The 12,768-nt window shown below is 43.3% G+C and overlaps 1 protein-coding gene across 1 annotated transcript in view; it reads left to right on the top strand.

Moving 5' to 3' along the window:
- The window catches only part of ARHGEF10L (Rho guanine nucleotide exchange factor 10 like), a 177,411-nt gene extending 169,605 nt beyond the window's left edge, over nucleotides 1-7,806 (top strand). Inside the window, exons 25-26 of the mRNA XM_056826195.1 lie at nucleotides 4,505-4,627; nucleotides 6,537-7,806. Of these exons, the coding sequence (XP_056682173.1) occupies nucleotides 4,505-4,627; nucleotides 6,537-7,045 (632 nt within the window). The 3' untranslated portion in view covers nucleotides 7,046-7,806. The remainder of the gene's footprint in view (nucleotides 1-4,504; nucleotides 4,628-6,536) is intronic.
- Nucleotides 7,807-12,768: the final 4,962 nt, after the last annotated feature.

The following is a 12,768-nucleotide window of genomic DNA, read 5'->3' as shown; positions in this document are numbered from 1 at the left end:
ACAAAGGACTATTGTGTTACCTTGTCATGCTCTATTAGGGTCCATAACATAATTACCAGCATTTCCATGGTGGACACATCTTGCATCCTTCATCTTATTCCATCCTTAGCTGGGGGGACAAGTAGGAGAGCTCTGATCATTTCCCCCATTTTACAGATGAGGAGAGTCAGTCTCAGAGAGGTGGCTAACCCAAGGACTCCTGGCTCCTAAAGGGCAGAGCCAGACTATACAAATTCTTCCGCCTTTCTACTATGCCATTCAAGTTCAATAGAACCTAATTTCTCACTTACCAGACCCTGGGCAGATTATCTCCCACTGTATTACTCAATGTAGCCCTGGCTTAGAGGCATGAGGGCTCCCCATCTTTCTACTCCTGCTGTACAATTTCCATCATTATCCTACATTTCCTACAACAACGATCTGGCATTTAGTCTTATAGTGACAGGGGAGAACAAGGCACGTGTGGGGAGCTGGCTATCCAAGGACCAAGCTGTGGCTTTAGAGCCTTGGATTCTAATAAACTCGTGCAAGTATTTGAAGCAGTGGATTGAACACTTGACCTGGCTTCAGGAAGTTTAAGTCCAGCTTCAGACACTCACTGGCTGGATGACCTTGGGCAAGTCACTTCACCTCTGCTTACCTCAGTTTCCCCATCTGTAAAATGGGGATAATGATATCTTCTTTCCTAGCATTGTTGAGGATCAAATGAGATAATAATTGTTTATTGCTATATAAATGTCAGCTGCTATCATCAGCATCAGTTTCAGTAGTATTATTGTTGTGATTATCATTAGGACCATCCAAGCCTTCCTGATTCCAAAACCAGTGCCCTCTCCGTGATCCCCATATGATTGCCCACTCTATGCCCTTCCCAGCTCTCACACGCTATCATTGGGTCCTCCTCCCTGTCCCACTTTTTCAGTTCTTCTCCAGCTTGGAGGGGCTCCAGGGCCCAGCCTCTGGAGTACAGAGCCCTGCCTCACCAGCCCCCGCCTCCCCTTCCTTCCCACAACCATTGCTCTCCCTAAAAGGAGGAGACAGCACGGGGCTGATCATGCAGCAAGAACTAATCCAGCCTGACATCAGAAACATGTTAATTCACGGCAGCGAATTATCCCATTTCATTGTCTGTGCCTGGAAACAACAGGGTGCGCTGTTTGAGCAAAGCAGAGGCACTCATGCATCCAGAATGTAAAACGGAGCCTGGAAATCGTGCTTTGCCAGGGTCTGTCAGTGCATCGTCGGCTCTCCTGATTCTCCCCTCCTTCTGTTCCTTCTGGCTGTGGGGCACCTCCTGGGCCCTCACATAAGCAGTCTGGCAGGGTGCCGTCCCCCTGGACTGGCCCCTTCTGCCCTGACCCCTGATTCAGAGACTCCCTTTGGAGGTGGTCCAACCCCTGCCCTGTCTGATGTCCCTGAAAATGGGCTTCAGTCAATCAATCACTCAATCAATCAATCAATTAATCAATCCCCCTCCAGGCTGGAGAAGAAAGTGGGATAAGGAGGAGGACTCAATCATGGCTCAATCAAGAGCAAATAGCTATGAAGTGTTTGCTCTGTAGCATACATTGCTCTAGGCGATGGAATTTCAGTCCTCCAGTGAGGGGAGGGATGGGAGGACAGCTGCCCCCTTCTACCTGCCACGTCTTTGGCTGTGGATGGCAGTGAAGACTTAGATGCCCCTTATTTTTGACTGTGTGATGCAGGGTGAGTCACTCAATCTCTCTAGGCTTCACTTTCCTCATCTATTGGTTAGCCAGTTGTGTCCTACTCTTCTTGATCCCATTTGGGGTTTTCTTGGCAGAAACACTAGAACCATTTTCCATTGCCTTCTCCAGTTCATTTTACAGATGAGGAAACTGAGGCGAACAGGATTAAGCAATTTGACCAGGGGCTCACAGCTAGCCAGGTTCACATTCGTGAAGATGAGCCTGGGACCCAATCCCCTGTACCAGCGAGGTGCCCTGATTATAAAGTCGGGATGCTGGTAAGAAGCACAGTGTCTTTGTGAGGGTCAAATGAGATAATACATGCAAGGTGCTTGACAAACCTTATGCCTCTGGATAAGTGCTATTACTACTATTTATTAGTCAGCCTTGTTGGAGGACTGTCTTCCCTCCCTGTGGATCCCATTCTTCAGACTTTTTTACCCAGGGGGTTACTGAAGTCAGCTCTAACCAGCTCTCGGGAACCAAATGTTAAGTTTTCCAGGTGAGCATTTTACACCCTGGAAATTTGCAAATGCTACAAATCAGGGCTTGATTTATTGATTTAAATAAATAATGTATTTATTATTGATTGTCTAGCCTTAAAAAAAGCAACAGAGAGCATTAATGATGCAGGTGAAGTTAACTTAAAAATGGGTTGCGCCTCTTACCCTCTGAAGAAAAAAAAAACACTTAAAAAAACCCGAACATTTACCAGCTTATGCCCATAAGCATTGCCTGGTAGTCTGTGATGTACTTATTATTCTCTTTTCTGCCCCAGAATTCCAAAGAGAAAATAGCGTCGTGTAGTAGAAAGGCTCAGGTTTTGAATCAGAAGAAATGGATCCCAAGCTAGAATTGCAACACTTAATAACTTCAACAGAGAATGCTCTCTGTTGCTAGACCACCTTGTTGGAGGACTGTCTCCTCCCTTATTATTATTATTATCCCCAACATTTTACAGAGGAAGGAATCAAAATTGCCTCTATAAAACGGGGATAATAATAAGTCATAGAATTTAGAGCTAGAAGGTACTTCGAAATCAGTATCATCCAGAGTTTCTTAACTAGGGATCTATGAACTTTTTTAATAAGTTTCAATCTATAAGTTCCAAGACAGAAGAGTGGTAAGGGCTAGGCACTGGGAGTTAAATGACTTGCCCAGGGTCACTCAGCTAGGGAGTGTCTGAGGCCACATTGGGACCCAGGACCTCCCGTCTCTGGTCCTGACTCTCAATCCATTAAGCTACCTAGCTGCGCCCTCATATAACCCTTTTAATCCTTGACATTTTATCTTATACATTTAAAAACACAAGGAGGTCTATAGTTGGAAATTCTTGAACCCCTAAAAGCTACATTACCCAAAATTCCTTTCTGTATTACATAGAATCCTTTCCCCTTTTCCTGCATCCTTGTGTTTGTGTGATTGTATTTAAGTTTGCTGTAACTCCTCCCTCTATCTCTTCTCTTGGGACCCCACCTAAGTTAAGTATACGTTTTATTTTAGTTATTATTAATAGAACTTAAAAAATATAATACATAGTTATTGGATATTAATTTTAATTTTTACAGAGGTCCAAGACCCTAAAAGGATTATGGAGTCCTGATCTAGTTCAACCCCATCATTTTACAGGTTGGGAAACTGAGGCTCTAAAATTGTGGATTATGTGGCTGAGAGATGAGACTGGAGCCCAGGTCCTTTGACTCCAAATCCAAATTAGATCATGTTTCTTCAAAGAAGTCCCCTCCCATAGCTGAACCTCAGTTTCTTCATTTGTAAAATGGGGACAATTAAAACTTGAACTTCTCACCTCCCAGGGCTAATGTGACAACTCTGTGATGTAATAAATAGAAATGGTTTTAACAATAATAACAATAGTTATTATGGTAATATTATTATAAAATATAATATACAATATAATTATAAAACATACAATACATTTATAACACAAATACAATTATAAATATAGTTATAGAAATATACCATCATCTGTAATAGAATTATGATGTTATATACAATATAATATAATACATTAACCATATGATTTTAATATAATATATAATATATTAACATTATAGGTATCAATTTATATGATTATATAGTTATTATCAACTTATATAGTTCTATATTAACTCATATAGTTCTTTTTTTTTAACTCTCATTTTCCATCTTGTAATCAATAATGTGTATTGGTTCCAAGGTAGAAGAGTGGTAAGGGCTAGGCATTGGGGGTTAAGTGACTTGCCCAGGGTCACACAGCTAGGGAGTGTCTGAGGCCACATTGGAACCCAGGACCTCCCATCTCTGATCCTGACTCTCAATCTTTTAAGCTACCCAGCTGCCCACTCATATAGTTCTAAATGATTAACTTCTTATAGTTACCTAAGATTGGCAGGACACTTTGGGGATATTTTCTCATTTTGCCAGTAATGGCCATGAGAGCTAGCTTATGTGGGGGGCAATTTAAGAATGAGAAAGCGTGAGATCTCGTTGGAGTCCACGGCAATCCTGGGAATGATTAGTATCATCCCCAAACCCTACATCAGTACGTGGAGGGCCCGTGATTTTATTAGTGTGAGGATGTCCTTCACTCAAGAGCATCTCCACCTTCCCGTGACTTAGCACCTTGGAGAGCAGCCTGAGTCTCCGAGGAGATTTGCCTGTGGTCACTGAGTTGACAGGCATCACCAGTGGGATTTGCACACGGGTTTTCCTGACTGCAAACTGATGGTTTTAGTCATTGACCTTGATGACTGCATTTTAGCCCTAACCATTGTTGTCCTTGTCTATCCTCCTAGGCCAGAAGCACGTCTGTGTGACCAGCTTGCTCATCTGCCAAGGCCAGCTCTGGGTGGGCACTGACCAGGGCATCATTGTTTTGTTGCCTGTTCCCCGACTGGAGGGGATCCCCAAGATCACAGGTGAGAACTGCTCCTCCCCTTCTGTCTTCCTCATCCCTTCCAACTACTGCCACCAAAAGGCTGCTACCCCATAAGAGGAGGGTCTTAGGATATTCTAGTCCTTTTAAAGGATTCAAAGGCTTTTCTCAACAGTTTGGTGCTTAAAACCCCTTTCAACTTGGCTCTGGGGCAGCTAAAGGACACAGTGGATAGTTTTGGGTCTGGAATCAGTCTGAACTCCCTAAGTTCAAATCCAGCCTCAGACACTTACTAGCTCTATGACACAGGGCAAATCACTTGACTTTGCCTCAGTTTCTTCATCTGTAGAATGAGCTGTAGAAGGATATGGTAAACCACTCCAGTATCTCTGCTAAGAAAATTCATGAAGAGTCCACCTCTGAAATAATAATATAATAATAATAAACAATAATAAACAAACAAATAAATAATAATGACCAGGACCTACCTTTTCACCATATTCTATATCATTCTCCAAAATGCCCTCCTAGAAAACATTCCAGCTCTCATCTCTAGACCTTTGCATGGGCTGTTCCTCTTGCTTAGAATGCTCTCCTTCTCCCTCTGACTCGTAGAATCCCTATCTCTTTTATTTACCTCTTTATTTTAGATGCTACACAGAGAGTGAAAGGTCTTGACGCTAGCAAATGTCAAAGTAGAATGTGACTTTGGGTCTCTTGCATGCATGTCTCTAAGTAGATGGTCTTCAGGTTGCTTGAAGCCAGCTGTCTGTCCATTCCTTGGGGCCAACCATGCCATATCCTTGACTGTCTCTTATGTGGGCTGCTGACATTGATGCCATTGTTGAGTCAGGATCCTAAGCAAAGCTTGGCTGTGACTATGTGGAACCCTTAGGAATGCTGTTGGACTTTGTCCTTAGCTAAACTCCATGGACTACAGATCCCTAATTGCATTTATCAAAGAAATAGCAGCCACCCTAGTGTCAGTTATGGGATTCTTCACTGTAAGGATCAAGAGAAAGGGTATTGGTTCTGAAGGTCCATATTCTAGTCTTGCCTCTGTCTCTTGCTACCTGGGCAGCTTGAGCCAAATCACTGCAGGCTTGAATTTATTTTTCAAGAGGGTGGTGGAACTAATTGGTATCCAAAGTCAACCTTTGATACCATGATTTAAAAAAACGTTAAATGGAATTTCTTTTCAATTATCTATGATTCATAATTACTTAACCTCCTCTGCACTTTCATTTCCTCATCAGTAAAAGAAGCAAATGTGTGCAGACTGGAGTGAGGGTTTGCCTTAAAGTCAAGAGATCTGGATTCAAGTCCTGTCTCTCCTCCATACTAGCTGTGTGACCTTGGGCACGTCCATTGATCTATCAACATCTTGGACAACTCTCAAAGACTATAAAATTACAGATTATGTGCTGAGCTGTATGGATAGAGGGAATTTCCTTACCTAGGAATTCCCTTTGCCAATGAAATCATTGGTCAAAAATATAAATTGGGGACATTGTATCAATGCTGTCATCTTTGTAGGGCTGGAGTGGGAAAACTTAGAATTAAAACTTAGAAACCTAGAAATATGAGTTAATTGGTTTTGTGAGGCATAAAAGGAGGGATTGCATTAATGGATTATGGTATCTCCAACGGCTCTTCCAGTTTTGACATTCTGTGTTCTAAGTCCCCTGCCAGCTCTGACATTCCATATTCTAGGATTCTAACCAGCATTGACATCCCCTATTCTAAGTTCCCTCCTACCTCTGACATTCTGTCTTCTAAGGTTCCTTCCAGCTCTGACCTTCAAGCTTCTTAGGGACCTTCCAGCTCTGATATTCCATAATCTCTAACTTCTAGCCCCCAACATTCTCTGTTTTGATGTCCGAGCCATCAATCCTTGGGGCAGCATTTGTCTGTCATAGTCCCCTCTTGCTCATTTTCCTCTATCCCTACAGGCAAGGGCATGGTCTCACTCAATGGTCACTGCGGGCCAGTGGACTTCCTGGCTGTGGCGACCAGCACTCTGGCTCCAGATATCCTACGGAGCGACCAGGATGAGGCAGAGGAGGAGAAGAGTGACGGTCCTGCCCACGAGCCTCCGCCTGCCCCTGATAGCCACCCAACCCGAGAGCTGATCCATAAAAAGGGAATTCTCCTCCAGTACCGTCTGCGCTCCACAGCCCACCTGCCAGGACCCCTGCTCTCGGTACGTGACCCCCCGGATCCTGATGGGACTGCCCTGGCCCACAGTGAAGAAGACGGCTCTATATATGAGATGGCAGATGACCCCGACGTGTGGGTCCGCAGCCGACCCTGTGCCCGGGATGCTCACCGTAAGGAAATCTCTTCAGTGGCCATCATCTCTGGAGGACAGGGCTACCGCAACTTTGGGGGTGGAGGGCCAGCTCTGGGCAGCGAAACAGACAGCACTCTGCTCATCTGGCAGGTTCCCTTGACGATCTAGCCCACTCCTCCCCTTACCAACTCCACTCACGCCTGCTCGTCTCCCACAGTGCCTCTGGGACTGGCATCCTGCCTCCCTGGCTTCTCTGGACCTTTATTTCCACAGTGCCCCTTCCTCTGTTTACTGTCAGACTGGAGTCAAACCAGAATGGAAAGGAAGTCACTTCTTCATGTGCCAGCTGCTTCGTAGGGTAAATAGGTCTTGAGGAGCTCTCTTGGCAGAAGGGGGAGAAGACTTTTTTTAAAACAAAAAACTTTCAAAGGGTGTTTTATTTTATTTTATTTTTGGTTTGGGGTTCTTGGTATGGGAGGGAACCTTTGGAGAAAATGTTCTTTTAAAATAAATATATATGTGTTTTATATATATGTGTATATATATGTATACATACATATATATACATATATAAACATCACAACTGCCAATTGAAATACTGTCCTTACGGGTTCAAGGGCAGGTTTGGATTTTATAAAACTCCCCTCTCTAAAGATGAGTGCTTGTGCAGGTGTGCGCATGTGTGTGTTTGGTGTGTGTGTGTGTGTGTCTGTGTGTGTGTGTCTGTGTGTGTGTGAGAGAGAGAGAGAGAGAGAGAGAGAGAGAGAGAGAGAGAGAGAGAGAGAGAGAGAGAGAGAGAGAGAGAGAGAGGTGTGTGCCTATGTATAAATAATTAAGTATGTATAGTGTATATTATTTATGTATAAATAAAGTCTGTATATATTGGTGCATCGGGAGAGAAAATAATAAAGACATGGCCGATGTCTGTATTTGGGTTAAGTTTCCTTAGAGAGTGGTGGGGTCCCCTCTAACCCCGACTGAGAACACTGATATTGATGCAGAGGAATTCAGGTTCCAGCAAGAAGGATTAAGGATAGACCTCAAGAAGAACTTCCTCATGTTGCTCTTGGGTGCTGGAGATGCCTGTTAAGTGACCTCATGGGGAGGAGTCATGGTTCTAGAATGGAAAGTGTTTTTCTGGACCACAGTTGGCCAGGGAGGGGAATTGTGTGCTCTTGGACAAAGTAGCCAGACTGTTGGCATTGCCTTCTTGTGGACAAGTGTGAAGGGTATGGAATTGAGAGCCAAGGCTAGAAATGGGAGGTCCTGGGTTCAAATCTGGTCTCAGACATTTCCAAGTTGTATGACCCTGGGCAAGTCCCTTAACCCCACTTACTTAGCCCTTACCACTCTCCTGCTCTGGAACTAATATGCAGTATTGATTCTAAGATGGAAGGTAAGGGTTTAAAAACTAAATAAAGAAAGAAATGGGCTATAATATTGATTCTCAAAGTGCAGTTCATGGACACTTGAAGGTCTCTGAGACCTTTTCAGGGGGTCCTCAAAGTCAAAACTCTTTTCACAATAATACTAAGATTATATAACGCACATAAAGAAATGCTCTTTGGGGGAGAATATCCTCAATAGTTTTTATATGTGTAGAGGTGTCCTTAGACAAAAAATCTGATTCAGAGATTTGGAACTGGTTAAATGCTGAGCCTGAAGTCAAGAAGACTCAAGTGTGAATCTAGTATCAGACACTTACTAGCTGTGTGACCCTGGTTAAGTCAGCTAACCTTTGCCTACTTTCCTCAGGTTGAAAGCACCTACCTCCGGTGGTTGTTAAGAAGATTAATGGAGGTAACATTTATAAAGCTCTGATCACAATGCTTGGGACATAGTGGGAACTTAATAAATCTCCTTCCCTTCCACTCCTCGCCCAACCCCAGAAGTACTTGTTATTGGTAATGATGTCAACTTGAAGAGTGGTCTCTAGTGGAATGTCCCAGTGATCTTCCCCTTTGGAGCTATACTGTTCAACATTGTAATCAATGATTTGGATGAAGATATAGATGATACGTTCCTAGGTTTGTAGATGAAACAAATCTGAGGTGATGAATGTCAATGGATAGAATTTCAGACCTAGAGACAGGAGATCCTGGGTTCAAATCTACTCTCAGACATTTCCTAGCTGTGTGACCCTGGACAAGTCACTTAAGCCCAATTGCCTAGCTCTTATGAGTCTTCTGCCTTGTAACTGATACTTACTATTGATTCTAAGGCAGAAGGTAAGGTTGTTTTATTTTTAAGATAGTAAGATAATACAAGTCTTCAGGAAGAGGTCAAGTGACCAGCAGTCAAGATCATCTCAGAAGGTATTTTTATTCATGAACCAATCATTCAGTCAACAAGCATGGTATGGATGAAAAGCCAACTATTTCCTGAGGTTCAGTGACTAGATGGCTTCTGAGATCCATTTTAGCCTGGAACCTTTGATCCTCTTGGGCACAAGTTGTTCAAGTCATGCCTGACTCTTCATGACCCCATTTGGGGTTTTCTTGGCCATGATAGTAGAGTAGTTTGCCATTTCCTTCTCCAGCTCATTTTATAGATGAGGAAACCGAGGCAAACAACTCTTGACACCCAGTGTTCCCAGTTCCCTTTATTGGTTCTTGGTTTTCTCATCTAGGACATGAGGAGGTCAGACCATATGATATCGTGGGTCCTTCCAGCCCTAACCTCTCATGATTCTGGGTAATCTCTTCCTCTTGGCTAGAACTTTTGGGAATTAGGGTCTGCAGGTGCAGGATGAGCTGAGAAGCCAGGGCTATGATTGGGTGGGGAGCAGAAGCGAACTTTAATGATGCATATGGAAGCCAGCTAGAAGGGGAAAGGAGAGTTGGCATGGTTGCTATAAGCAACAGAGCTGGCACTCCAGGGGATCTGATGAGACCTTATTGCCTTGGTCCAGAGAGAAGCTTGGGCTACTGCCAGGCTCAATAATATCACCAGTAAGAACAACCTATGAAACTTGGAATTGGATCTTACAGTTTTGGGGACAAGCATCTACCTTTCACTCATTACCATCCCTTCCTTGATGTCTATAGATGGAAGGAAAGAATATTTCTGTCAATAATCTAATGAAGAATCCCTGGGACTATTGAATAGTGGTAGAGTCAGGGCTCTACATTTTAGTCCTAGTTACTGCACTGACTAGTTCTGGGGTGCCATTTCTACTGTATCATCTTCCTGGACCTCAGTTTCCCCTATCTGAAATACTGGGAAGTAATAGAAAGAGCATGGGAATTAAGGAGTAAGATCTGAGTTTCAGTCCTAACTCCATCACTTGCTAATTATGTGATCTATAAATCATTTCAAGCCTCCGTTTCTCCATCTATAAGACAGGGCCAATAAAATGGTGTTCCTTACTTCACAGGGCAACATCTCTTGTATTTGCCCCCTTCTCTCCTCTGACACTGTCCCCATCCTGGTGCAGACCCTCATCTCCTTATGTCTGGACTATTGCAATAGCCATAGCTGTTCTGCCTACCTCAAAGGCTCTCCCCACTCCATTCCATCCTCTACTCAGAGGCTATCCCAAGTGATTTTCCTGAAGGTAAATCTGGCCATGTCATTTTCCTAGTCAATAAATCTCAGTGGCTCACTTTTGCCTCCTCATGTATGACCTCCAGCTTTTAGAGCCCTCCATAACTTGGCCCTCTCCTCCCTTGCCAATCTTCTTTCCCTTCCAATCTGAACTGACCAAATTCATGACTAGTGCATTGTTGGTCTAGATATCTCCTGGGAATCTGAGAAGCGTCCAATCATTCTGAACTGATGCCACTGAACAAGATCATAGGCTCTATTGCCAGCTCTGTGACTTCATGACACCTTTGGGTGCTTGTGGGTGGGTGGGCAGGACTTCAACCAATTATGGGGAATGAAGCAACCACCACCCAAACCCACCTCTGGAATAGGAGCACACAAGCCACCAACAGAAGGGCTCCCCCATTCTGGTCATTATTTCATGGTGCCTGCCTCCCTTATGGAGCATAATTGTCTCTCTGGAAGCAGAGGACTTTGGTTCCTCCTAGACTTGGATGTCCATAATCCTGACCTCTTTTCTTGGGGAAGAGTTAACCCATATCTAGCTACCTCTTTAGAGACATGCCAAACTAGTAGAGTAGAAAGGCCCTAGGACTGGGAATAAGGCGATGTAGATTCTAGACTCCCTTATACTCCTTGGGTGACTGTGGGAAATGCACTTCTCATTTCTAGACCTTAGTTTCCTCTCTTATAAAGTGAGGAATTTGGTTTAGATGCTGCCCTAAGTTCACTTCTAGATCTGCCTCTCTCTGTCCTAAAGTCCTTTCTAGCTATAAGGGTACTCCTAGCTCTGACATTCTCTGTCTTAAGGCTCCTCCCAGGCAGGGCATTCTGTGTTCGAAGGGGCCTCCCCCCTCTGACATCCTGTTGCTTTCTAAAGTCCTTCCCATCTCTGACTTTCTAGGTTCCAAGAATATTCCTTAAATCTGTTCCTAGTTCAATATTTTCTTTGCGCATTATAGAGCCTGAATTTGGTGGTAATGCAGGAAGACTAGAGACCACCCTCCCCCAGCCTAAAGAGTGAAAGCCACTGCCACTACATTCCTTTCACGTGTAGGCAAGAGTCTTTGAAGAAAGAGAAGTCCTAGTTATTGGAAGACCAGATGAGAGGCTAGGACTATTTTCCAGCCTGGTCTCCCGCAGTGGTGCTGATTAAGGAATTGAAGACTGGAGGCTATGTGAGAAAAAGATCCTCCTTGTATTGTTGGTGGAAATTGTCTGTTATTGTCCCTGTGTGTATAGAATTTTTTTTTCCTTTTTCAAAACCAATATGGGCAGCTTGGTATAGTGGAAAGAGCCCTGCAGCAGGTAAGAAGGTTGTTAGAATGAAAAGAATACTGAATTTGAGGTCAAAACACTTGAGTTTGAATCTTGACTCTGGAACTTTCTCTCTGGGTGACTTCTAGCAATTTACAGTCTCTGGACCTCAGTTTCCTCATCTGTAAAACAATAGATTGCACTAGAGGCAACTAAAGTTCCTTCCAGCTCAGTGATCTGATTTTCAACTGTGACTGTGCCTTGGACAAGTTACACTCTATGGTTTACCCTCAGTTTTCTTCTTGGTAAAATAAACCAGTTGGGGTAGTTGGTCTCCATGTTTCTTTTTTAGCACTGAAGCTATACTCCATATCCATCCTACTGTGCATTTGGAATTAGAAGATCTGAGTCTAAATCTTGGCCCTATTACTCCCTATCTATGTGACCTTGGACAAATCTCTTCCCTTCTTTGTTTCCTCATCTATGAAATGAGGACATTGGACTAGATGACTCCCAATGGTAAGATTCTGGGAAAATCACTGCCTAGGGACTGACGGAAGGAATGATTCATTGGAGGATATCTGGATTAAGGGTGACCTGGTGACCAAATTTTCATCAGTCATTGGACTCAGATTCTATCAGTCATTTCTGCCCAGCAAAGCAGCTGAGAGCTTGGAGCCAACACTCAGGGAGACAAGAGGAAGAACTCAATGGACGAGACCAGTAGTCAAGAAGGGATTCAAAATGGCAGAGAGGGTAATTTGCTTTAAATTCTTCTAAGGCGGGCCTCTATTTGATATCCCAGCTTCAATTGAGTCAGTAGGGTGTTTAGGGAATAATAATAATAAATTAAATTTATTATGATTATTATTAGGGTAATCATGGCTTGAACTCCCATTGCAGCCTTAGACAATATTCATGGACTATGCAGGAGTTGCAACTCAAATAGCAAAGTATTTAATCTAGACAATAACAAGATAACTCCAGAAAAATAGCAGGTAACAACAATCATTTTCAGTCCCTTCTCTCATACGCTGCTTTTTAAGAAAAAATAAATTTTTATCAATATTTTGGTTTGTATATAATTT

This window comes from Monodelphis domestica, chromosome 4 (genome assembly GCF_027887165.1).
Source record: "Monodelphis domestica isolate mMonDom1 chromosome 4, mMonDom1.pri, whole genome shotgun sequence".
Lineage (NCBI taxonomy): Eukaryota > Metazoa > Chordata > Mammalia > Didelphimorphia > Didelphidae > Monodelphis > Monodelphis domestica.
This window is presented reverse-complemented; position numbering and strand designations above follow the sequence as displayed.